Raw genomic sequence first — 25,867 nt, forward strand, 5'->3', positions numbered from 1 at the left:
TGACCCCCGAGCAGGTTTTCAGAGGCAGTTAATCATATAGAGGAGATTGCCCATCCTTCTCCTGCTGAGAAGTGGTGGATTCGAAACACATGCCTTTGAGACTGAAGTGCATTTTCTTATCACTAGGCCACCAGTACTACCTGCATGATTTAAAATTAATAAAAGTGTGCATCAGGGCTTTATCATCTCTATATACTTATTCAATCTGTATGCTGAACAAATAATTCTGTAAGTTGGATTCTATGAAGAAGATGGCATCAGGATGGGTGGAAGACTCTCAACACCTGTGTTATGCATATAACACAATTTTGTTTGCTCAAAGTGAGTAGGACTTGGAGATCTTGCTACAGAAGATCAAAGACTACAGCCCTCAATGTCAAGAAAACAAAAGTTCTCCTCACTGGACAGATAGGCAATATCATGATAGAAAAAAGATTGAAACTGTCAATGATTTCATCTTGCTTGGATCCACAACCAACACCCATGGTACCAGCAGTCAGGAGATCAAAAGATGTACTGTACTGGGAAAAGTTCTGTAGTCAAGGACCTCTCCAAATTACTGAGGAGCAATGATATCAGTTTGAAGACTGAGGTTCTGATCAGGTACTGAAGACCTGATTGCAGCCATAGTCCTATCAGTCTCATGCTATGCATCTGAGAGCTGGATGAATAAGGAAGACAAAAGGACCATTGCCTTTGAGCTGTGGTGTTGGAGGAAAGTACTGAATATCCCATGGTATACCAAAAGAACAGCTATGTCTTAGAGAAAGTGCAGCCAGAATACTCCTTCAAGGCAAAGATGACAAAGCTTCATCTCACATACTCTGGGAATGTTGACAAAAAAAGGCTAGTCCTTGAAGAAGGCCATCATTCTTAGAATTCTTAGTGAAAGAGAGGAAGACCCTCAACAAGATGGATTGACACAGTGACTGTGGCAATGGACTCAAGTGTGTCAGAGATGAAGATGTCTCAGAATAGAGCAAGGTTCAGATTTGTTGTTCACAGGATCTCTGTGACTCATAATCAACTTGACAGCACCCAACAATGTACAATACTGGGAAAATCTGCTCTCTGGGACCTCTCCAAAGTACTGAGAAGCAATTATGTCAGTCTAGAGACTAAGGTGTGCTTGATCCAGGTCATGGTCTTCTCAATTACTTGCTATGCATAAGAGAGCTGGACAATGACTAAAGATGACAGAATAACTGATGCCTTTGAGTTGTGGTGCTGAAGAAGAGTCTTCACCATTCTGTAGACCACCAAGAAAACAAGTAGGTCTGCCTTGGACAGGTTGAAACCAAGTTTTTCCTTGGAGGCTAGGATTTTGAAGCTCTATCTCACATACTTTGGGCACATGGTCAGGAGGGGCCAGTCCTTGGAGAAGGAGATCATGCTCAGAGGGTGGAGGAGCAGTGTAGGAGAGGAAGACCCCTGTTGAGATGGACTGATACAGTAACTGGGCCAATGGATGTAGGTGTGTTGGAGTCAGAGCTGTTGTACACAGGGTTGCTATGAGTCACAGGCAACTCAATGGCACATAACAACAATAGCCAGTCATTGTTCCCACCATTGTGAAAAACTTTGTTAGAAATTTCTTTACTCAAAGTACTTTGGGATTACCAATATACAGTTTCAAAATACAGTTTGAGTAGCCTATAGGAAAGAGCCCATTATAAAGATGATTTGGGAATCAGACAACTTGAGTTTTAATACATCTTCCTAAACTGTATCGACTTTAAGCAAGCCACTTGCTCTTTCTAGCCTTGTTTCCTTACCTCTAGAATAAGGGGATGAGATTAGGTCAGGAATCCAGAAATGCTGGTTTAAGGGTTATCTATGTGAAACTCTTGAATTACATGCAGAACATCACTGGAGGCTGGCATTTTTCTGGAGAAGGGACTTTCTATCTGATTCACAAAGATACTTGTGACTTACTCTCATGTTCTAGCCATGACAATTCAAGCAGCAAAGTTTGGATCCTCAAGTGCATCTAAGTAATTTAATGACTCAATTTGAACCCAGAATGCCATGACAAGATCATTACCCAGCCTTTCCCAGAGAGTTGGATGATGGTCGGGTTTTGTTTCCTCTGATCATCACCTCAAATTATTTGCTTCTGAATCAAAACGTCCAGTGTGCTTTGATCAGACTCTAGGAGCAACAGATCACTTCAAACTCAAAAGTAAAACCTTAAGGCCAAATTGGCTGCACATGCGTCGACAGCCCCACACATAGTGCTCTGTGCCTCTTACTCCTAAATATTTCCAATACTGAGGGAGCTCTGGTGGCCTAGTGGCAAGAAACTGCACTGTAATCCCAGAGATGCGCAGTTTGAATCCACCAGATGCTCTGCTGGAGGAGGAACAATCTCCTCCTGTACCAGTCAGATCTGATTTGATGGTACACACACATACACAGTAATATTTCCCATATTGGACTGAAATTCCTTTCTTAGGGATTCATTGTTTTAGGTTTTGCAGGTGTAATCAATCTGCACGCAACCCACCTCCCCTGGAAAGAGGCCTGGCTTCTTGATTTCTAATTAAAACTACAACTAGGAATTGCACAGGGAAGAGGGCAGGGAAAGAAAGGCCAAAGACTGGAAAGGGAAACGAGAGGGTTACTGCAGCGCTGCTCTGGACATGAGCAGTAGGCTAGACTAGGCTCAGCTTCAAGGACACAGGAGTCCAAAGGAATGTTTACACGCTACGCCCAGCACCCTAAACAAGACTTCACCCGGAAAAGAGCCGGGCCAAAGCTCACACTCCACCCGAAGGCAGGAGTATGGCCAAAAGCACCCTGAATTTCCCCACCTCTCACGCTCACAGCCCTGGCTTCTGGAGAGTAGTGAATGCTGGCGGCGCGGTGCTTAAGACTTTTGAAAGACAATCTGTAATTCCAATCCACGAGCCGCTCAGGGGAGAAACGCGCTTTCTTTGGAATGAATGCTTTAGAAACCTTATGGGGCTGTCCTATACAGTTGTTAGGAGTCAGCATCCATTTGACAGCAATAGGTTTGGTTGCGCTCAGGACAGGAGGTTTTGCACCCCTGATTCGAGAGCTCACCCGTCCTGGCGACTGCAAACTCCACCTTATTATAGGGTCTCCCTACGGAGAGGCAACCTCAAACTCATAATCGTTTTTACCAAGAGGTACAAAGTCGAGCAGCATTCCCACGCTCCTCAGCCACAGTTGGGTCGCAAACCTCCCACGCGCATTCCCACCCCGACTCTTCTCTCACCGTCCTTCCGCCTCCTTTAGCAAGATGGCGGCGAGCGCACTTCCGGCGTGTGTCGGCAGAATGAGACCGGGCTGCTGCTCCAGGTACTACCCGGCGGGTTCCGGTGTCGCAGCAAGAGGCCGAGGTGATGGCGGGCAGACAGTCTGGTTGGAGCCGAGTGGCTCTTCTCCAGCTTATTTTTTGCGTGAACCTGATAGTAATGCCACTCGCCCAGGCCCGGAGTCTGCGCTTCGTTACCTTGGTAATGAAAGATGGGGTCACCAAGTGGATTGCCGGAGCTGGAGGAGCAACGGCCTGCCAGTGGAAGGAGGGGCTCTTAAAGGAAGCAGGTTTAGGAGGGAATACTGACCCAGGCAGTGGGGGCCGGGCTCAGAATTGATAGGCACCCAGGGCTCTAGGTCGGGATGGAGGTGGTTGAACAGATAAAGGACTCACTCCTAAGGAAGCTTTGGGTGATCTCATCCCCAATGCCGCTTTCCTCCATCGAATGCATTGCTTTTGCTTCTTTTTTCCCATCCCACCTTTACCCAGGTTCCCAGGGGCATTGTTTAGTCCAGTTAAAATTCCCTGGGACCTGGGAGAAGTTTCTGACTCCTGAGTTGGGGACTTTTGCAGTGGGGTGGGTTGAGGCTTCCTGGAAGGAGTCAGCTTCTTCCCCTAACATGGGGGAGAGGGGGCTTTTTGCTACCCATCACCTAGCCTTCTCTGACCTGTAGGCAAATGGTTTTTATTTGCTCAGCTATATCGACATGGAGATCGTTCACCAGTGAAGACCTTTCCCAAGGATCCCTATCAAGAAGAAAAGTGGCCCCAAGGGTTTGGTCAGCTAACCAAGGTGGGTCAGAGGCCAGTCTTTATGCTCAGGATGAGCTATGGAAGGAGTAAACTTTGGATCAGGCTGCTGAACTTGGGTCCTTAGCAAACTGCTGTTTCCTTATGGGAGTGCTGATTTTGACCTTAACCGTACTTTCCTCTGTGCCCAGGGTGATGCCATGAACAAGTAGCTGCTTAATAAGTGGCTTTTGGACTGGGATGAGTCCAACCCCTCTTCCACCCGGGGTATATTTGGAAAGCAACTGTATCTAAGCTCCAAGGGGCTTGTGAGCCATCCTTTCCCAGGGGACCCTCCTTACCCTTTGATTTGCCCACAGGAGGGGATGCTTCAACACTGGGAGCTGGGCCAGGCTCTGCGACAACGCTATCAAGGCTTTCTAAACACCACCTATCACCGCCAAGAGGTGAGGCTCAGTTCAAGAGGTAAAGGGAATGGACCTGCTGTGCTCAGCTCAGCCTCTGCCCTCAGGGAGCCCTGGAGTGAGGCAGGGCCAGGAGTGAGGCGGGGCAATCAGGCTTCCATCCTGCCTTTTCATTACATATAAAGAACAATACCTCAAAGAGCTGCCTAGAACCTCGAACAAAACCTTGGTGATCTAGTTGATTCCGCTTGACTGGACCAGGAAATACTGATCAAGCATTCAAGTTTAAGGGACGACCTGGCAAAGTCCATTCAGGCTCTGAAATAACTTGAAGTTTTCTGTGCATGGAGTGCCTGCAAGGGTGAATCTCTGTGCTAGCACCTTGCATGCAGATATGATCTCCTTATTTAAAATGCATGTAGTGAGGGCGTCAGATAATAAACCAGAAAGGTCATGTGTTAAAGGCAGCAGGAAAGAAATCCTCTGATAGGGCACGTGGGGAAGGCTGCCAAGTATGCTGGCTACCTTTCCTCTTCTCAGCTCACCCCAGGAATGGAGATAACTGTTCCCTGGTTACCACCCTCAATCACAGGGGCCTCAAGGGTATCCAGATGTTACAATTGTTCCCTTAAGACCCAGTCTACTCTGACCTCGCTCTTCCCCACAGCTTCCTCCTCCCTTTTCAAGAACTATCTGTTCCTTATCGTAATTCCTCTCCCTGGTCTCTGAGCCAGTTTACATAAGGGGTGTAGGGAGTAATTAAGGGCCGTCCCAGCTCTCAGGGACCCTGGTTTAGATAGGGAGACAGGTGTTGTTACCCAGCCAGACATACCAATGAGCCTGACTAAGCATTTCCATGGAAGGGGCACCAGAGAGCTATTTCCATGGGAGTTCAGAGGGAAGCCAGTCAATTTTGGGGCTTTTGCTCAGAAGTGGCTTGGAAAGGCCTCAGAAGGGGGGTGAGGATCAGATGCATGGTGGGTTTACAGTTTGTGGGCTAACTATCAGGACCAGATCCTTCCCTGGGGGGCCCTGTGAAGGTCCAGACTCTGCCCCTCGAGGCAAGACTTACTATGTCACCATCTTTGCAGGTTTATGTGCGAAGCACCGACTTTGACCGCACCCTCATGAGTGCTGAGGCCAACCTGGCTGGACTCTTCCCTCCTGACGGAATGCAGCGCTTCCTCCCAAACATCTCTTGGCAGCCGATCCCTGTCCACACTGTGCCTGTCACTGAGGACAGGGTAAGACCGGCCAGCCCTTCCCTGGATAGGTGTTGAGGGGACATCGCTGGCCATGGGCCTGGTGATTGCCAACTCCTTCCCTGACTCTGTGTCTCCTTGGCTTCGGTCTGCAGCTGCTGAAGTTCCCCTTGGGCCCATGTCCTCGTTACGAACAGTTGCAGAATGAGACCCGGCAGACACCAGAGTATCAGAACGAGAGTGTCCAGAATTCAGTGAGTGGGGGCTGACGTGCAGGTCATCGGACTGTCTTTCTGCCAGGACAGGACTGACCTCTGCTGCATTTCTCTTAGCAATTTCTGGACATGATTGCCAACGAGACAGGACTTACCAACCTGACACTGGAGACGGTCTGGAATGTCTATGACACCCTCTTCTGTGAGGTGAGCCCACTCAGTTGCCTGCCCTTCCTTCCCCACCCCATTGGCCTAGGTCACAGGACAAGGAGAACTCAGTGCCTGGCTACCATTCCCACTGGGAGGCCCAAGCTTCTTGTGAAACAAGGGAACTTCCCTCACAAGTAAGAAAGGACCCCAGAGTGGGAACCGGTTTACTGATTGTCAGCAGTTTTTACTCCCCTCCACCCAGAGCTCTCATGATAGCAGACTCCATTCCGCCAAGTCACACTTTTTATGTCTGAGCTTCCTTCTCTGTGGCCTGTACCCTTGACACTGCGCCACATCTACGAATTCCAGCCCCTCTGCCTCACCTCTCCTTTCCTGCCCCCTCCTCACACACACAGGCACCTTCCCGCTGGGGAAGAGCGTGGCCCGGGAGGGCTTGGCTGGGCCTGTGGTGCTAACCTGCCCACTACGGTATACAGCAAACACATGGGCTGGCCCTGCCACTCTGGGCCTCGCCTCAAACTATGCAGCGTCTGAGCCAGCTCAAGGACTTCAGCTTCCGCTTCCTCTTTGGGATCTACCAGCAGGAGGAGAAGGCCCGGCTTCAGGGGGGTGAGTGACAAGAGCAGCATGTCACACCTTTCCCCGGGACTCCATGGCAGCGAGGCTGCTCGTGAGAGCTCCTCCCTCTCTTGCCCCCTCTACGTGAGATACTAGTGCCCACCCATCCACGTCCCTCACCATCTCACTTGTCACCAGTCTTGTACATCTCCCAGTGCTTCGCATGTTTGTCTGCGTGGCCATACCAGTTTTGCACGCTGCTTTTCTGTCATTCATTCTGAGCTTTATCCTCTCGTTAAATAGATGTGTCCCCCAGGGGAAAGGCGGCCAGGGTAACACACATGCCAGTTTTGTGATCTGACTGTGCAAAGGCGTGCCTCCCACCAGACCTTCCTGACAACCGCAGTAGCTTCCAGAGCCCACGGACAGCCGTGTCACCCAGGCTTGAAGCCATCATCTCATGTATTTGAGGCAATCTAAAATATACATTTGCTCCAAATGGGAGTCATTCTTCAGACATGGGCAATGCCTGGCCACTCATGTATAAATGGGCAGTTTTCTTCAACTGTGCTGAAATGGAGATAGTTAACTTCCCTCTGTGAATCTGGAAGTTCTTAGAAAGCAGCGGATGCTCTAGGGTTCATCTGGGGTTCCCCAGAGTCTCGAGCTCTGTGTTGGTGATCAGAGTCAGAGAGGCCTAGGGTGAGCTCTGACCGGAAGATGGTGATGGCTGTGACCACCAACACGGGACTTTCCTCTCTCAGGAGTCCTGCTGGCTCAGATAAGGAAGAACCTAACTCTGATGGCAACCACGTCCCAGTTCCCTAAGCTGCTCGTCTACTCTGCGGTAAGCTCCGGGGGGACCCTGGGGCCCAAAAGTTAGGCAAGGAATGGGGATGTTCTTTCTGTTCCATTCTGAGGTGAAGGGAGCAATTCTGATGGGACCCCTCTGCCTCACAGCACGACACTACCCTGGTCGCCCTCCAAATGGCACTGGACGTCTACAATGGGGAACAAGCCCCCTATGCCTCCTGTCACATATTCGAACTGCACCAGGAAGATAACGGGTGAGGAAGCCCTCCTCATCCCGGGAGGAGCACCTGGGATCACCCCTCAGGGAAGACACAAAGGGCCCTGTGCGGGGTGTGGCAGCAGCACCCTCCTTGCCTGCTCTCAACCTTCAGGAATTTCTCGGTGGAGATGTACTTCCGGAATGAGACCGATAAAGCCCCCTGGCCGTTGAGTCTGCCTGGCTGCCCTCACTGCTGCCCGCTACAGGACTTCCTGCGCCTCACAGAGCCTGTCGTGCCCAAGGACTGGCAGCAGGAGTGCCAGCTGACAAGTGGGCCTGCAGACACAGGTGAGCAGCTGTCTGCCTCTCATCATAATCCCTGAATTTTACATCCATGAATCCTGAGCAGGTGGTCACACTTCCAGCCACCTTACTGCATTTCCTAAAGATACTGAGATCTCATTACAATTTGTCTCTAAACACCAATGAGAAGCAAGCAGGCGGGAACCATCCTTCTACTGCCTTTATCCTATCTGCCACCTGCATCTGTGTGTCACCCTCTGCTTCCCATCCAGGGTGGCTGCAGAGCCACTACTTATGGTCACCTCTGCTTATACCCTGGACCCTCTCCCCCACCTCCTCAGGAGCCTCTCTTTGGTACCTCACTGTTTCCCTTTGAGATGCTGGCTCCTCCCATCTAAACAGCTTAGTCAAAACTTCATGGGACCCATATCCTTCTTCAGCTCCATTTTCTCTGCCCTTCTGAAGTCAAGTCCTTGAGCTGTGTAGACTCTGGCTTCAAATCCTTACCCCATCTTTCAGACTCACAGTCAACCATCTGTGTCACCTTCCACACTATTGAAGCCACTCTTATCAGAGGCACAGTGACCTCCTCACTTCCCAACAACTTCCCACTGGCCATTCCTTCCTTAAACTCTTGCTGGGCTTCCCCTGATTTGCTTCTGGCATACAGCCCATTTCCTAGTGGGTCAGATCCAAACATGTGGCATTACATTCCGCCTCCATGCCGAGTTCCATCTTTTTGCTGTAACCTGCAGATTCACATTTCCAGCTGTGATCTCCTGTCTGAACTGCAGGCGACTCTGCCTGGGTGTGAAATTAGGCCTCACAGGCCGTGGCTAAACCCAGATGTCTTTCCCTCCATGTCTGCTTTTCCTCCGGTGTCTCCCTTTAATAAATACCACACCGGTCACCCACCACATAGGATGTCCCTCAAATGCACTCTTCCACCCCCATCTAACCCCTCAGCCTCATCAGCTCAACCTTTAAAATGTGTGCTCTTGCTTCCCTAGTCCAGTCTGCCATCATCTTGTCCCTGAAATACCGAAAGCCTTTTGAAGTTTTGCCGATTCTAGTCACATCTCTGCTTGTCTCTCAGGGCAGTTCTTTCTTAAGAGCACAAGCCCGCTCTTGCAACTGTTTTGTCCTAGTCTTGCAGTGGTTTTCTATCACATCTGGAATCATATCCAAGCTTGTTCCCACCCCTTCTTAACTCTATCCTCCGTCCTCACCTCCTTATGGTCTTTGCTCCATCAGACAAACTGACTTTCTCACTGATCCTAGAAGCCTCCCTGGGGTATTCCCACATGGGTCCTTGGTGCACACACTTCCTGCCTGCCCCGCCCAGGACACTGCCCTCTCCGGTGGACTCCACAGGCCTCTGCTCACACAACCATCCCCTCCCCGAGGTGTCTTCCCGAATGACCTTGCCATCAGTTTCCCTTTCACTTACTTTTTCTTTGTAGCATTCTGCCAAACCCCTTTTGTCATGTGCTGAATCTCCTCTCAAATGTGAATTCTGCGAGGCACAGCTTTTGTCCTTTCTCACTGTGTCCCCACCGTTAGAAACGTACCTGGCACCTAAGCTGTTGTTAGGTACCATTGAGCTGGAACCAACCCAGAGCTGACCCTCCCACGGGTTTTCAGAGGCAGTAAATGCCACGGGAAGAGACTGCCCATCTTTCTTCCATGGAGCAGCTGGTAGATTTGAACCCGCATGTCCTCGGGTTGGCAGCACAGCTCCTTACCACCAGACCGCCAGAGCTCCTGGGTGCTGAGGTATCGGCGGCTGAATGCTGACATTACCTTTCTCCCCCCCTCCTCCCCGGTACCCAGAAGTGATCGTGGCCTTGGCTGTGTGCAGCTCCATCCTCTTCCTCCTCATAGCGCTGCTCCTCACCGTCCTCTTCCGGATGCAGGCCCAGCCTCCTGGTTACCGCCACGTCGCAGATGGGGAGGACCATGCCTGACAACCACTCGGCCCCCTTCCGTCTGCCTCCTAGGGGGGGTGGGCTGGGCCCTTGCTCCTCACTTTTGTTGCTCCCCAGCCCATGGACAGGAGACCCCCGGCTGGGCCTCCCTTTGACAACCCCAGCCTAGATGGACAAGTGGGGCTTAGCTAGGCCCCCAGCACCCGTCGCTCGGCATTCACGTGCCTGCTGTTTACCGAGTACTCCGTTGGACACTGGCATTCTCCAGCCTGGATTTGCCTCCTCCGTATCCCTAAGGGCCTGGGACAGAGGCACGCATTCGGATTACACTCAGGACCCGGGACAGAAAAACTGAAGGTGCGGATACTTATCTGCCCTTTCCCTCCATCAAGACCCGTGCCCTTTCAACCTGGCACATCACAGAAGTGATTTGCTTATTTTAGTGAGAAAAACAACATAGTGCTGGGGGTAGAAACATGGCCACTGATGAACCAGGTCACCCAACAGCCAAGGTTTCTTCCGTCCACCTGAAGCCATCGATGCAGTTAGACTTAATGTTTCCAGCATCTCTGTCACCCCTGCAGCTAGAGCAGGTCTGAAGAGTGTATGTACGTGGGGGCCGGGGCAGGGGCGGGAGTGGGGGGTGGATAGGGACACAAGCAAGATCCTGAAGCTTCTTCCATCCCTCTAAGCCGGGCTGGGTTCTCCAGGGACCAGAGGTGACTCCAAGCTGTGAGCCCAACAGCCCTAGACTATGATCTGGAATAGACGGAAGAAACGGCTTCCAGAGAATGAAAGCGTTGGACACTCAGTACTGTTTCTGTTGCCTTTCTTCATTTCTGGGGCCCCAGTACTGAAAAATCCACTCAGAAGCTCTCATATGGATGTTGTTTTACTGGCCTTGTGAATAGTGAAAACACATATCTGATCAGCCTGCCTCTGCACATCAGAGAGGAGAGGAGTACTTGGCTCCAAGACAGATGTCGCAGGGACCCTTAGTGCAGCTGGGTCACCAAGTCCAGGGAAGTTTCCGGAGCCAGGTCCCAAGCAGTGACATGCCAGTGTTACCTCCCAGTCCCACAGTGCCCCTGCCAGCATGCCCTGTTGCAACCCTAAGACTTGAATACTTTTAGCCCTTTAATAGACAGCTGCTTTTTCTCACAGGACCTGTTCCCATCTCTGGCTCCAAGCCCTGTCTTGACCGACACCTTTGCTAATGTCTCTTGCTTCTGTGTCCCTGTTTCCTCCTGGTTCCAAATGAGAATGTGATAACCTGGAAGGAGAGAGACCAGTCTGACTTGTACCTTCCATCCCCAGCCTCTGGCCCCGGGGAATTTTGGAAGGAAATACCAGGAAACTGGACAGCAGTAAAGCATTGCCACAATCAAGACAAGAGTGAGGGACAGTGCACCTAGGCCAAAGAAACTACCGTCTTCCTCGTGTCCTGTTACTGAAAGCAGAAATGACAGCCACTGAGCTATGCTGAGGTTAGACCTGGAGGGAATAGGGCTGGACCTGGCTAGTCTGAAGGGATGCATTCTGCTCCTACTCACCCATCACAGAGGCCAGCGTGTCCCCCATAGGATTAAATTCATTAAGCTGCAAAAAGAAGAGGAGGGGAGTGAAGGTCTGATCATTAAGATAGGTTGAGTCCTGCTTCCTTCCATCACTATATGAGGGCCCAGAGACTCACCGAAATGATACCAGAATATTCTGGGTCATAGAGTTGACACATCATCTTCCCTGAGCTTCCATCAAACACATCGACTGTCCTTAATTCATGGGGCGTACTGCTTTTGAAATTAGGATCTGGGTACCGGCCCACGGCGATGAGGTTGTACCGAGGATGCCAAGTTGCCTAGGAGATCGAGAAGCTGGTCACGATAGTAAATGCAGAACATAATCAAGCGGGACTTCAAAAGTATTCTTGGCCACAAACAAGCCAGCAGTTTAATAACGAGGATGAGGCCCACATGAGACGACGAGAGAGGCTGTGTGTGCCTCTGTTGCTAAAGGCCCTCAGGACACCATCTGGCCTTCGCTCTCACATTCCTGAACTCATACCAAGTAATAAACTGAAGCTTTCTCATCAGCCTGACCCAGACATGAACCAAGAAGGTAAGCCCGGGACAAAGCAAAAAACAGCTGGTCATAAAGCCAGATAGGATATAAGTTCTGAAGTCACCCCACTACTGTCCCTTCTTTCATCAATGTGAATACAAAGAGTGGAGTGTCAGAGAGCCAGTGGCTATAAAAGGGGAGAAATTCATGTTTCCGGATTTTACAATCGAGTTCCTGGAATGACAGAAATGAGGTGGGATTTTTCCCTAAGAGAGGGTCTCAAAGAAAAAGGGAAAGACATGGTTAGCAGGAAGGGACACATGCAATGGCTCAGAAATAAGTCCCAAACAAATCACCATTTGGAAAGCTGCAAACTGGCCTGGCTAGATGCCAAGAGCAAGTGGGATGTGGTGGGTGAGGAGAGCAGACGGATCAGTGGGAAAATGACTGTGAAGGAACCTTGGATGAAAAGAACTTGGATTTGATCTGAGGTTCACAGGGTCTTCTCTAATACCAAATCACTTCCATTTGCTGGGTACTCGCCAAGTGCGATCCTCATGGCAGCTCCATCAGACACTACTATGCCCTTTTTTTATCACCTGGGAGACTGAGACCCAAAGGTTAAGTAATTTGTTCAAGGATTCAAAGACCCCAGGTGGTGTGAAGCTCGTGCCCCCACCACTGTGCTATACTGATCAAAGTACAGGTTCTAGAAAAGTGCAGAGAAGAGGAACTCTCAGAGTTTAGACTGCACTGGGGCTTGGGCAAGAAGGAATCAGGAATTGAACGCCATGGAACTAAGAACAGAGATGGCACAAACTATTATATGAGAGCTGGGAAAAGATGGGCAAGTACAAAACTTGTAGTAAAAGGCAACTTAACATGCAGGTTAAGGGTAGTTTGTAGAGTTAGCCAAGTGCAAGAAAGGACTGAAGGATTAGAATTGTACATGTGGCTAACAGTGAGAATAAGGTGGGGTTAAAAACAACTCAGAACAAAAGTTTCTCAAAGAAAAGCCAGCAAAATGGGACTGAAGAAGTAGGTGCAAAGGACAGAGAGCCAGGATGAGGACTGCTCTGTGCTGGCGCAGGAAGGCGCCTGGGATTGCAGGCCAACCCCGGGATCACCACCCCCTTGCCTCCACCACTCACCTTGATGGGTGTGAGATGCTGGAAGTGGCGGTGAGGGTGTGAGATCAAGCCCAAGGGGCAGTCCCAGTGGGAAGTCGAGTAAACCCGGATCTCGCTGTTCTGGTCAGTGGTCAGGAGCCGGGCTCCATCAGGACTGAAACATGCTGGTAAAACAGAAAGGCTTGGAGCGGAAAGAACTTGGAGTGCCTGTTGTCCTGGCTCCATAGACCTGGGGCTGCAGGGCCCCTTCCCTCCCACCGTCTCTAGACAGTGGTGGAAAAACCAGAACGGACTCTGGACAGAAAGTCTAGAACCTCAGCAGCTGATGGGGAAGGAGAGAGCCAGAAAGGACCCAAGACATGGGCTTGTCTGACACCACCAGAAAGGCCTGACCTAGCAGCTTCGAAGGAGGGAAAGCTCCCGAGTGCGGAAGGAGGGGCAGGGTGCGGAGGGAAGACGGGGTCCGGTATGTCACACCTGCGTTGACAGGATGCCTGTGTGGCAGCGAGGACAGGAAGCTGGATTTCCCTCTAACCTGGCGCAGGTCCCAGATTTTCACTGTTTGATCTACGGAGGCTGTGGCCATGAGCCAATCACAGCACGGGTTCAGGGATATGTGGGTCACTTTCTTTTTGTGTAGTCTGAAATTCCAAAGCTATAGAGAAGGGCACAGTTCAGGTGGGGACACAGGGCCAAGGGAGGGGGGTCAGTGGGGGAGGAAGGCCTGAGCCACACAGGACGCACCTCCTTGCCGTCCATGTTCAGCAGGATCACCTGCCCTGCGTTATCACCTGTGACCACCACACGGCTTCTGGCAGACACGTCCAGGCTGCAGAACCAGACGCTGGAGGGAAGATTGTGCTGTAAGGGTCTTGAGGACCAGAGCGGGGGCTACTCATTCAGAGTTACAGCTCCAATGTCTAACACACAGTAGACATTCAATAAATACTCGTTGAATGAATAATTGTCTTGCTGTGGATTCCCCAGATTTGTCTGTCATCCAGACTGAGGGCTGTGGGTGATGGGGTCCAGAAGTTTGTCCAGTTAATTCTGGGCCCAGAATCCTCAGCTACTAAGAGTTCTCGAAGCAGCTATCCCTCAGAATCATAAGGCAGGCCCCCGAGCTCTCTTTCCCTCATAACTCCAGATGCTGAGGGAGACCCGTTTACCTGCTCTCTCCTCTCTTCTGATAAATGGAAATCATGAAATTGACCAAACAGGGAAAAGTCCCAAAAGGAACTGCTCCCTTTTGAGTCGGGGAAACGCACACCTAACCCAGCAGCTCCAGCTTAGGCTTTGGACTATTTGAGGGTGAGGGTTGAAATAAGAGAGACCTCAGGGATCCCGACACCTAGCCTCCTGTAGGACAGAACTCATTCATATTTTGCCCTCAAGTCCACAGATTCATCCTATCACTTGCCACCGTCTATGAATGAGAGAGGCTGTCTTGTGGAAGAGGAACATCTAGCCGGTCGCCTGTCCTTGTCTGGGCATGTTTCTTTCCTCTGTGGCGCAGAATTATGCCTTTGGGTAGAAACCCACGTGACCAGCATGTTGTAATCTCCCTAGCCACTTGCTCTTGCTGAGTCCAAAGGGCACAATCTGACCCATGTATGCTTCCACTGAGGAACTGGTCAGATCATCACCCCCACCTGAAGGCAGGGAATTAGACCTCCAGCACCCAATTCTTGCTCCCATCTCTGAGTGGTTTTCTAGGTCAAAGCCACTTTGTCTTGACAGTTAGAATCTACGTCTGGTCTAATTGAGGAGTGACTCACAGAAGGGCTGAAGTTGTTCCCTTATTGAGAGCTGAGGCTCAGAGCACCTCCCCAGAGCAGTAACCCACCTGCACAACGTAAAGGCAGCCAGAGAGAGAAGCCAAGGAAGGGTAAGAGGGCTGGCGCCTTTCCCGTCTTCCCTGGGCCAGGTTTGGGTGCAGGAACGGGACCTGAAAGCTCTCACCAGAACTACACCTAGGGCCAAAGAGCCCTGTCCCCTGCTGGTTAAACTACTCACTTGCAGGTGCCTGAGCTGGAAAAAACTCGGAGAGTATTGCCTTTAAAGTCTTGCAGCCTAGTTGTTCCCTCCATTGAGGAGGTAAAAAACTGGTTGGTATTGAGAGGGTTAAACTTCAGCCCTGTGATGCTCCCTCCAGCTCCAATCTAACATGAGGAAAGAAAAAGCCAGTGAGTGACGATGGACCGGGATGTGAGCCAGGTCGCTCCAACAGTGCTTCAGCCAGCAGAGGTCTAGACACCAGGATGCTTTTTTAAGGAAGTTTTATATTTTAAATTCACATACAAGATATTGACCCTTTTGGGGAATGGGGGAAAACCCCAAACTCATTGGTGTCAACTTGGAACCATTAGCTGACCCTCCAGCAGGTTTTTGGAGGCTGTAAATCGAGTGTGAGGACACTGCCCATCTTTCTCACTGAGCAGCTGGTGGATTCAAACGACTCTGCTTTGGAGTTGGCAGTGCAACTCCTTACCCACTAGGCCCCCAGAGCTCCTCGGTATAGAGCCCGATGAAACTTCACACATGCACAGATGTAAGTCAGGACCAGCATAACCAGGGCGCAGAACAGCTCCACTGCCCATCCAAACCTCCCTCCTGCTTGCTGTCTAGTCACACCCTCCCCTCACCCTGGGACCACTCATGTGTTCCCCAGCCCTACAGGTAGGTGTGCCTTCTACAGACTTTGATATAAACAAAACCATTACGTTGCTCTTTGAGACTGGCTTCTTTCACTCGGAATACTGCTTCTGAGACTCATCCAAGTCGTTCCGTCTATCAATAGCTTGCTCCAATTTACTACTGAGAAGTAGGGATGGACCACAGTCTGTGGAAAACACTGTTCTTTTTATAAGAGCTTCAGCTAGAAACAGTGGCTTGACCAGGAGAACCGGAGTCAGATCTGGGCTCTTGACTGTTCTTCCTGATAGCTCACACAGGGATGATGGGAAGAGTAAACTTACTAAGTCCCTATCATTCACTCGTTAAGTTTTCAGAAATTCACATATCCAAGACCTCCTTCTCCATTCTCCCTTATGCTGCTGCTTTTCTACCTCCTGGACCCATACAAGGTCTCTTAGATAATGTCTCCTTAATCCATGCAACTTACTAACTGGCACTTTGTATTCACCCTATAAAACACTCTAACCAAGGTCCTATCTGCCAAACACCACAGTGAGACAATCTTCTGCTCCACTCTCTGACTTCTGTGCTTGTTGTTGTTGTTATGTGCCGTCAAGTCGCTTGCGACTCATAGCGACCTAAACATAACAGCCCTAAACTCTGCTCTGTCCTGTGTCAATCTCACTGTCTCTGACACACCCATCCCAATTATCCCAGTCACTGAATCAATCCACCTCATAGAGGGCCTTCCCCTCCTGCGCTGTCCCTCCACCCTCCCAAGCATGATGTCCTTCTCCAAGGACAGGTCTCTCCTGTCCCATCTTTCTCCCAAGGAGCCACTGGTGGATTCAAACCCCAGAGAGGTACTGCCTTCGGGTTCGCAGCGCAACTTCTACAGACTATGCTACCAAACTAGACGCTATGTAAAGACTACATTCTGGACATAGTCGGCCTTATTTAAGACCAAGTGAACCTTAATCAGCAGATCCATACTCCAAGAAAAAAGCTGGTTCTAAATCAAAACATAGTGAAAAGCACAACAAGTACACATTTTAAGTTAAAATGTAGAAGTCACTCCCCATCTCGTAGTAGACCAGGCGGCTATGGCCTCCTTGCACTGAGACTAGAAAAACTGGACAACATAGTTTTAAAAATATTTTCTCACCAACCAAGACAACCCACTTGAAAAATAGGCAATGAATCTGAATAGATAATTCACCAGAAAGGATATACAAACAGTCAACAAGCACATGAAAAGATGCTCGATACCAGTAATCAGTCCAAAGCCTGCCAGAGTGGATTCCAACTCAAGGCAACCCTCCGTCGGGTTTCGGAGGCTGCACATTTTACTTGAAGCAGTTGCCTATCTCTCCCCCCCAGACTGGTGGGTTGGAACCACCAACCTTTCAGTTACAGACCGACATGTAGCCCGCTACTCTCTGTGGGCTGCTACATTAGTCATTTTAAAAAACTCGGGCTCGCCGCCACCAAGTCCAGGCTCTCCTACTGTGTTTCTGAGGCTATGAATCCTGACGTGAGGAGACTGCCCATCTTTCTTCCAGAGAAAGGCTCGTGGATCCAAACTTTCAAAGACACCTGAGTCAACACCCTAATGACTACCTCACCAGACTTCCTTTCACTAATCACTGTTGTGTGCCACTGACCAGTGGGTTTTCAGAAGCATCACACAGGAAGAGACTGTCCACTCTTCTCTCACAGAGCAGCCAGTGGATTTGAACCGCATGCCTTTGGGATTACAGTACAGCTTCTTAAGCACTAGGCCACTACACCTGCAGAGTCATTAGGGAGATGCAAACCAAAATTATGAGATACATCAGCTCACTCTCACTACCATGGTTATGATTGTTTAAAAAAGTGTTGGTAAGAATATGGAGAAGTTCGACTCCCGCTCAATGTTAGTGTGTTAGTAGGGATGGAAAATTGTAGTGTCATTGTGTAAAACAAAGAAGTACCATACGACCCAGCAATCCCAATCCTAGGTGTATATTCAAAAGAAGTGAAAACAGAGACACAAGAGAATTAAAAGCAGGAACACAAGCTGAAACCTGTAGATCAATATTTATTGCAGCAATATTCATAACGGCTATAGGGGAAAACCACCCAGATGTCTACCAGCAAATGACTGGAGAAATGAAACGTAGTCTGTACACTCAACACAAAGTGAAATGAAGGCTTGATGGATAAACTTAGAAAACACTGTGCTGAGTGAAATACCTTAGTCACAAAAGGACAAAGAGCACGATTCTCCTAACACAGAACAGGTCAACGTATAAAGACTGAAGCTTGTTAGTGGTTACCAGGGGTGGGACAGAGCAGGAGGGTCACCGCTTAGGAGGCACTTAGCTTCTGTTAGTGGTGGCGGAATAATCTGGAAAAGAACAGTAGGAATGGTTGCACAACATGATGAACATAATCGATGCCACTGAATCATACGTGAAAAAACTGTGAACTGGCAAATGTTTTGGTATGAATATTTTACCACAATAAAAAAAAGTATGCAAGATTTCTAATTCCAGCTATGGTAGATTAACTTCTGTCAGGGCCACTTTCTATCAAGAACAACTAGAACAATTTTTTTTTAAGGCACTGGAGATCTAACAAGGCAGAAAGAATCTGAAGGACAAGATCTGGCAAGAAGAGAAGCAGAAGAGCAAACCTGCCACTTGGATGCCCACTGTCCCTTTGAGGTTTATGTAAATTAGACGTCTGTGGTTTAGCAGAGAAACCAAACTGCATGGAAGCAGACAGGAAGCGGTGACTAGGAGGCTGAGAAGCTCAGAGGTGGCTGCATCAGCATCGCCAGGCAAATGAAATCAGCTCCCGCAGGTCTGACTGCAGCTCATGTCACCCTGAGTGTTTCAGAGAACTGTGTTCCGGAGAGATCTTTCAGAAACAGACCGCCAGGCTTTTCTCCTGAGACGTTTCTGAGTAGATTCAAACTTCCAACCTTTTAGTTAGTAGCTAAGCACTTACTTGTTTTAAGTCACCCAAGAACTCCTCTCTAAGAGGAACTAGGGAGAAAAAAAACAACAAACAGACTTACCATGAAGCGGCTGGGGGTTGGGGGGGAAGGTCTAGTTTTTAGTTAGTATCCTTGGCACTCTAAAAATAAAGATAAATTAGAAATCTATCATTCCTTGTAGAGACTGAAACTCAGTTTTCAATAATTCCAACCTCTGATTAGATTATGAATCTAGCTAGATTGATCAAGGGGGGCGGAAGAGATCAATTATAGTATCAGGAATGTGTGTGAAGACTTTACTACATCCTATAAACATTAAAAGGATAATGAGGGGCAATTTTATGCCAAGAAATTCAACAAGCTTTTAAAAATGGACAAATGACTTGAGAGACACAATTTATCTCAGTGAATCCAAGAAAAAAGTAGATAACCTAAGTATTCCTATAAATATGAAAGAAATGTAATCTGTAGTTATATAAGTTTTCCAACAAACACAACTCCAGGTCAGAAGGCATTTGAGAGAAATAATACCAATTCTAGACAAATTCTTCCAGAAAATACTTCTCAACTCATTTTATGAGATGAGCATTACTCATCCCCAAACCAACAACAACTTTCCAAGAAAAGAAAATGACAGAATATTTTAAAGTAGTCCCCATCTGGTACGATATGATCAAATTAGAATATTTAGCATAATATAAAACAGATTCTAGGACAAAATATTTATGTGACAATGTAGCTGGAAGGATTTATGTATGTACATGCACAGAGAGGGTTCAGATGGCACGTGTACCTGAGAGGTACCTGAAAGGTGGGATTTCAGGTCACATTTATTTTCTTGTTTGTACGTTTCTCAGGGAGTCCTGGTGGTGGAGCCGAGAGGAAGCTGCCCTGCTAACTCACAGATGGCATCTCTCTCTGTGTGATCTGAACCCCCCCAGGGGCCCCTCAGGAAAGGATGGGCAATCTCCCCTTGGGCAATTTATAAGCCTCAAGAAACCTACTGGTGGGTCTGCTATGAGGTCAGTTCTGACTTGATGGCAATGAATTTGAGTATTGTTTTCTCAGTACGGTTTACATTTTTCACAATGAGCATAGATGTTATTCACTAGAAAACATAAAGCTGTTTTCATATTAAAACATAACACTTGTTCCCTTGCCGGTTGTTGCTGTATGTCACTGAGTCAGACCCGACCCACAGTTGACCCTCCAGCAGGTTTTCAGAGGCTGGGAATCGTACGAGAGGATAATGTTCCTCTTTCTCCTGTGGAGTAGCTGGTGGATTTGAACCAGGTCTCTTTAGGCTGGCAGCACACTCCTTACCACTTGGCCACCAGAGCGCCCTGTTCCCCAGCCTACGATCTGAACGATACAAAGATCAGAGTCAAGGTCAGAAGAGTTAAGAAGTAGCTCCCCAGTCACTGGTCTCAAGACAACTCTCTGTTGTTGGTATTCAGGAGTAAGAACAGAGGATTCTCTAACCACCAACCCCTTTCTCTGCTCCAACCCACGAGTTACAGAGTTCAACTTCCAACGTTAGTGATGTGCACACGAGACTAAAAGGTACTAAAACAAGAGCAGTCATGCTCACTTTGGCAACACATATACTAAAACTGGAACGATATACAGAAGATTAGCAGGGCCCCTGCACAAGGATGACACACAAATTCGTGAAGTGTTCCATGTTTTTTAAATGTAAAAAAAAATCCCAACAACCAAAACACAAAAGCCGTCTTGAACTGGTTTAAAAATAGTTGATATTCCCATTCAGTCAAAAAAAGGCTCTTCTCCTAAGATACCCCAGACAGTGTCTAACCACCTCTGGGTTTAGATTCCATTTCTCCACTCCATGTCCTAGGGAGCTCTTGTAGCAGAGCCCGTGGGGTTGCACCTCTGAATGGGTGCTGCTCTGGCAGTTCAAATCCACCAGCAGCTCCACAGGGAAAAGATGAACAATCTCTTCCCAGGTAATTTACAGCCTCAGAAACCCGGTGGAGGAAAGTCAGCGGTGAGTCAGTTTCAACTTGACAGCAATCAACAGGTTAGAGTGAGAGTTACTCCCATGTCCTAGCTTCCTGGAAAAGCAAACCTCTTCCTGCTTATGATGGAGGGGTCTGATTTGTTTGAAGCTGGGCAGGGCCCCCCTGAGTTCTAGCCAGCTATCACCTCCCTGCCTCTCTTCTGGTTTCATGCACTTATTTCTCCAACACCCCATCTCATGTTTTGAATCCTAGTCTCTCCGACAGCTGTCTACTCTGGCTTTGCTGATAGGCTGTTCTTCAAACTCCTCCACATAAGAGATCTCATCCTGGATTCACCCATGCTCTTCTATCTCTAAGCCAGAGATGGCAAAATGACAAGCTAAAACAGAACCCTGCTCATAGCTCTTAGCCTACAGAGTTTATCAGGACTTTAGGCTTCATTTGAAAGATCAGATCTGATACTACTTGTACCTACATTCTGTTGTTGTTGTTGTATAGTGTTATAGTGGATGTTGTTGTTGTTAAGTGCCGTTGAGTCGCATAGCGACCCTATGAAGGAGAGTCCTCGACGCTTGGATGCCTTTCATCCTCTCTCCAGATTCATAGGGTTTCCGGAGGCAAGCTATTACGGAAGTGGATGCCACTCCTCCTTCCAATTATAGTGTATAGTTAAAGTGTAATAGTTTTCCAAAGATAAATAATTATTTTTTGCCAATTCACAGATTTCTCACATGTACAATTTAGTGATACTACATCAACAAGGACCCTGGTGGCATAGTGGTTTAAGTGCTTGGTTCCTAACCAAAAAAAAGTCAGTGGTTCAAACACAGTAGCTGCTCCACGAGAGAAAGATGTGGCAGTCAGCTTCTGAAAAAGATTCCTTCCTGCTGTCGGGTCGATTCCAATTCACAGCGACTCTTCACTAGGTCATTAAGTCTGGTGGATTCAAACCGCCAACCTTTCAGTTAGCAGCCCAACCGTTCCACACTATCCCACCAGGGTTCCTTGTCCTTGCAAATCCTAGAGAGCAGTTTTAATCTGTCCTATACAGTTTCTATAAGTGAGAATCAAGTTGGTGGCAATGGGTTTTTTATTTGCAGTAATCATGTTATGCAATCACCACCAATCTGTTGCCAAATTTTCCATCCCCATAAACAGAAACACAATGCTTCCTAAACAATGTTTCTTCCTCCTCACACCTGTGCCTGGTGGCTCGTCTTTGGGACCCAAACTCTTCCATGGCAGCCCCTGACACCAGCCCCACTTCATCCATTCCTTCCTCATTCTGTTTGACCTTGTTAAGCACGTGAGTTTGTGACTCCTGCTTTCAGTCCTGACTGTCATTTTTCACAGGACACCCTCCAACGTTAGCCACCAGCTAGATAAGCTAAAGGTTTTCTCTTTGGTGAAGAAGCCAATGTGTTTCCCCCTCAGCAACTGATGACACCACTAGAAGGCTGAAGGCCACCCCTAAAAAAGCTCTGTGTCAAATCTTGCCCCAAACACACTGTGCCTTTCCTCCATTTCATGTATCTAAATATCGCTCTTCATTCCTTCCACTTCCATGGTCTTTTCCATGAACTGACTCAAAAGAAGTTCTTCCTTCTCTTACCATCTGCAGCACTCATAATTTATATTGTTGCTTATCTTTTATGTTATACTCCAGTTGCACTTAAAACCCCACACTCATTCAATAAATATAAAGCAGCCACTCTAGGACAGACAATGTTCTGAGCACTGGGCACAGTGTTGAAACAGAAAATAAGGTCACTGCCATCAGGGAGCTCAGTTTCCCATGGAAAAAGGAATCCAAATGAACAAGTAGAATATTTCAAATCTAGATAAATGTGGTATGTGTGTGTGTGGGGGGGGAGTATAAATGTGTAATTGTAAGGGATGGAAGAGGTAGGCGATAACTTTAGACAGAGTGGTCAGTGTACCTCTTTGAAGGTAAAATACTGAATTGAGAGTTGAGTAAGAGAGAGCCAGCCAAGAGAAGATCATGGGAAAGAACAGTCCAGACAAAATAAACATGTGCAAATGCCCAGTTTCAGGGACAGAAAGACCGTGTATAATTAGAGCAAGAAAAGTGAGGAGACAGTCAGTAGGACAAGAGGAGGCCACAGAAGCAAGGAGTGTCTTCAACTCTATTCCAAATGATGACCGGTGTCAGGAAGATCAACACTTTATACCTTCTGATATTTTAAGAGTCATACTGACTCAATGGCACCTAACAACAACAAAGTCAATAACTATCCAAGGGTCTGCACCACTGACATGTTTACAAATCCCCATACTTTGATCCCAATCATCTCTTTATGACTTTTTGTGCCTTCAGAGAACACTTCTTTACCACTACCAACTGGCACAGGGAATTGCTCACCCCTTTAATGAAGGTGGGTTTGTCTGTTGTCGTAAAGTTCCAGAGCAAGATATCGCCCCCTTTGGAGCCCACAGCCAGGGTGCTGGGGTGAGTTGGGTGCCATGCCAAGGATGTGGCCCTCCTGTCAAACGGGGCGGCCTTTTGGAATATCCGGTAAGAAGCCAGAGAGTGTAAAAAGGCCTGTTGGAGACTCTGGCGGAGAAAGAAGAAAAAAAAAGTTGAATTAACACCCAAATCCTTGCTTGTAATATGCCAATCTCTGTATCTTCCCAAGACAAGTAACTGCTTGGCCCTGTGCTGGAAAATACCATGCTCTTCCCGAGCCAATGTCTATAATGTGTAAGGACTAATCTTGGAAAGCAAGGGGACAGAACTCATCCAATTGGGATTTTTATACCATAAGACATCTGCCTGAGTGTATCCAGTAGGCCAGTCACATTTGACTACTGACAACTTGCCAGACCAACTCATCATTTAATTTTGGAGTATCTAGTAGTAAAAAGGCATCATGCAAACCACTGGGGCACTTAAGCCAAGAAACACCTCGCCTCACCTGCTGCAGGGTTGGGCTGGCAGCTTTGCCCAGCTTCTGTCGGTGGAGGGCCCTGACGATGTTGTTGTGTGGTGGCGGGCTCTGGTGGCTGGCCAATCCTGCCCAAAGACAGCCTGAGTCATTTCTTCTGTTAGAACCTGTCAAAACAGAACAGACACATATTTTCTTCTGATTGCCCTCAGGAAAGAGCTATCTGCTGGAATCCGGAAAGACAGACTTGTTGTTTCAATCAACAGAGCCAATCTCCGCCATTTTCATGATCATCCAGCCCAAGAAATAGGCAGTGAGTAAGGATTTTATCCCTTTATATCCCTCATCCACCCAAAGAATCGTGACATGAAAGTGAAGTATGATCTTGCAGAGTTCCTCAGGGATGAGCTGCATTAAACAATGCATAAAGAAAGAACATTGCATAACAATGCATAAATGAACATTGCATAACAATGCATAAATAAAGAACATGATTTCCAATCTGGGCTGGAAAATTTGAGACAAAGTAGTGATAATTTTTAAATCACAGAGAAGAGTGTAAAGTAAAAAAGATTTTGAGAGCTTAGTAGAAACGACCGAGGATGGCAGAGGATAAGACAAGGTTCCAACCTGTTGTTCAATGGGTCGCTATAAGTCTTAGCCAAGTCAACAGACCTAATAACAACAAATAATAGCAGAAATGATGGTTTATAAAGAGAAGTATCCTTTAATCCTATATCAAAATAATATAGAAGTGGCCAGCACAGTCCCCCAATCCTCTCCATCCTCTCCCTCTTCCAGATAACCTGCAGGATCCAAAGGATTAGCTAGAAGGAAATTAGGCTGTTCTGGGGCCATAAATCCACTTAGAAGAATAAGAATGAAGCAGCTGTGGATTATCAAAGAGATTTGTGGACTTGATCTCTATAGATCAAACAAAAACATAATTGCACAAAAAAAAAATCGCCTGCTTCACTTTTCGAACAGGGCTCTGTAGGAAGTTGTGCTAATTCAAAAGAATGCTCCTTTCTGGAAGTTCGAATCCACCACGGGTTCCGAGGGGAAAAGATGGGCAATGCGCGTCTGAGTCACTCACCCATCCTATCTGCAAACCCAATTTCAAGCGCCCCAAAGCCTCAGAGAATACTTTCTAAGGAAAGAGAGAAATCGAAGGCTTACAGTTTGCACCAGGGACATAGAGCTACCAATGACTACGGAAATTCAGCACACACTACCAGGTAGGGTCTGACTATTTTAAGTGGTACCAGCCTGGAAAGATCCTGATGCAAACCAAAAATCACCATCAATGTCCCCACAACGCCACTGTCCTCTCCGGCTCCCAGCAGTCTTCCAGGATCGAGCAGGATTGCCCCTTACGATTTGCAACTTTTCTCCCGCGGAGCGCACCGCGCTGGTCGATTAGAATCACTGCCTTTCAGTTAGTTTTAGCTGCCCAACGCTTAATCCACTGGCCAAACCAAACATGTCAGGATCATAGCGACCCTGCAGAGCAGAAAAGAACGACCCCACAGAGTTTCTAAAGTTGTGAATCTTCCGCAGAAAGCGGCTGGTGGGTTCGAACTGCCCACCTATTACTGGTAGCGGCGGAGTTTGCCACAAGGGCTCCTGTTACTACAAACAAGGACCCGGGAAAGTCCTTGTCTGTTCTAACGGGACACATCTACCTCTTCTCCCTACGCTGTCAAGTCTCAGTCGGCAGGTGTCAAAAGGCCTGGGGCAATCTGCAGAGCTTGAGGCGCCCTTAACATGCTAGTCTACGGGCATCCCGTTCCCATCCTATGCTCCTGCGTCACAACCCCAAATAGCGGAAATCCTGCGGCAGCACTAACACGCAGTACCGGAGTCCTTCACGAACAGCTTCTTGGCCTCTTGCTCCAGCTCCTGAGGACTTCTGCTCCTCTTGCTCTTGCGCGTTGCAACTTCTGGGGTCTTCTGGGTTTCAGGGCGTTTCCTGGGAGCCATTCTGTCTTCCAGGCGAAGGGCTACAAGGAGCCCTATAGGTAGATCGTGAAAGGAGGCTTGAGTGACCTCGGAGGAGGAGCAAGACAGGAAGCAGGTGGGCAACAGGTAGCCCAACTAAGCCAACTTCCCGCCAAACAAACCGAGGGCTTTCGAACAAGCCTTTAGTTCCGGCACCGCCCCTCGGGGAGAGGTCCCGCCCCTTCCTGGAAGGTGGGGGTCCGCTCGGGGAGCAGGCAAGGATGAGTGGAGGAGCCGATCCGCTCCCTAGAGGGCGTAGAATGCGTCCCCATCACCTCCAAAATGGGATAGCACACGTGACGGCCTGATCGACTCTGAGTCAGCTGACCTGCCAGAAGTAA

At 48.3% G+C, this 25,867-nt stretch overlaps 2 protein-coding genes across 4 annotated transcripts; one reads left to right on the forward strand and one right to left on the reverse strand.

The window, feature by feature from the left end:
- Positions 1-3,259: 3,259 nt before the first annotated feature.
- Positions 3,260-10,112, forward strand: ACP2 (acid phosphatase 2, lysosomal). 3 transcript variants are annotated; one of them, XM_006896702.1, is made up of 11 exons: positions 3,260-3,482; positions 3,981-4,076; positions 4,393-4,479; positions 5,529-5,681; positions 5,795-5,893; positions 5,972-6,061; positions 6,502-6,634; positions 7,348-7,430; positions 7,544-7,650; positions 7,768-7,943; positions 9,732-9,928. In XM_006896702.1, the coding sequence occupies exons 1-11, from the start codon at positions 3,369-3,371 to the stop codon at positions 9,863-9,865; spliced, it is 1,272 nt and encodes a 423-aa protein (XP_006896764.1). In that variant the 5' UTR covers positions 3,260-3,368; the 3' UTR covers positions 9,866-9,928. The 3 variants fall into 3 exon arrangements, with proteins under 3 accessions (XP_006896764.1, XP_006896765.1, XP_006896766.1); XM_006896703.1 differs by lacking the exon at positions 3,981-4,076 and having other exon boundaries at positions 3,365-3,482; positions 9,732-10,112; XM_006896704.1 differs by lacking the exons at positions 5,795-5,893; positions 5,972-6,061 and having other exon boundaries at positions 3,369-3,482; positions 9,732-9,865.
- DDB2 (damage-specific DNA binding protein 2, 48kDa) lies at positions 10,015-25,657 on the reverse strand. Its single transcript, XM_006896766.1, has 11 exons — positions 25,385-25,657; positions 23,556-23,692; positions 23,003-23,194; positions 15,034-15,179; positions 13,762-13,861; positions 13,495-13,672; positions 13,039-13,181; positions 11,520-11,684; positions 11,380-11,425; positions 10,994-11,099; positions 10,015-10,126 (listed from the first exon to the last, which is right to left on the reverse strand). The coding sequence occupies exons 1-11, from the start codon at positions 25,506-25,508 to the stop codon at positions 10,015-10,017; spliced, it is 1,449 nt and encodes a 482-aa protein (XP_006896828.1). The 5' UTR covers positions 25,509-25,657.
- Positions 25,658-25,867: the final 210 nt, after the last annotated feature.

The sequence above is a fragment of the Elephantulus edwardii genome, unplaced genomic scaffold, assembly GCF_000299155.1.
Source record: "Elephantulus edwardii isolate Elephantulus edwardi_28Jun2011 unplaced genomic scaffold, EleEdw1.0 scaffold00189, whole genome shotgun sequence".
Lineage (NCBI taxonomy): Eukaryota > Metazoa > Chordata > Mammalia > Macroscelidea > Macroscelididae > Elephantulus > Elephantulus edwardii.

Bases quoted from the DNA above. Each gene is read 5' to 3' on its own strand.
- ACP2 (XM_006896702.1), top strand. From the start codon at position 3,369: ATGGCGGGCAGACAGTCTGGTTGGAGCCGAGTGGCTCTTCTCCAGCTT. The intron at 5,894-5,971 runs GTGAGTGGGGGC...CATTTCTCTTAG, and splicing joins ACGAGAGTGTCCAGAATTCA to CAATTTCTGGACATGATTGC. The intron at 7,651-7,767 runs GTGAGGAAGCCC...CTCAACCTTCAG, and splicing joins CTGCACCAGGAAGATAACGG to GAATTTCTCGGTGGAGATGT.
- DDB2 (XM_006896766.1), bottom strand. From the start codon at position 25,508: ATGGCTCCCAGGAAACGCCCTGAAACCCAGAAGACCCCAGAAGTTGCA. The intron at 23,693-25,384 runs GTACTGCGTGTT...CTGTTTTGACAG, and splicing joins GCTGTTCGTGAAGGACTCCG to GTTCTAACAGAAGAAATGAC. The intron at 23,195-23,555 runs GTGAGGCGAGGT...TTTCTCCGCCAG, and splicing joins CCAGCCCAACCCTGCAGCAG to AGTCTCCAACAGGCCTTTTT.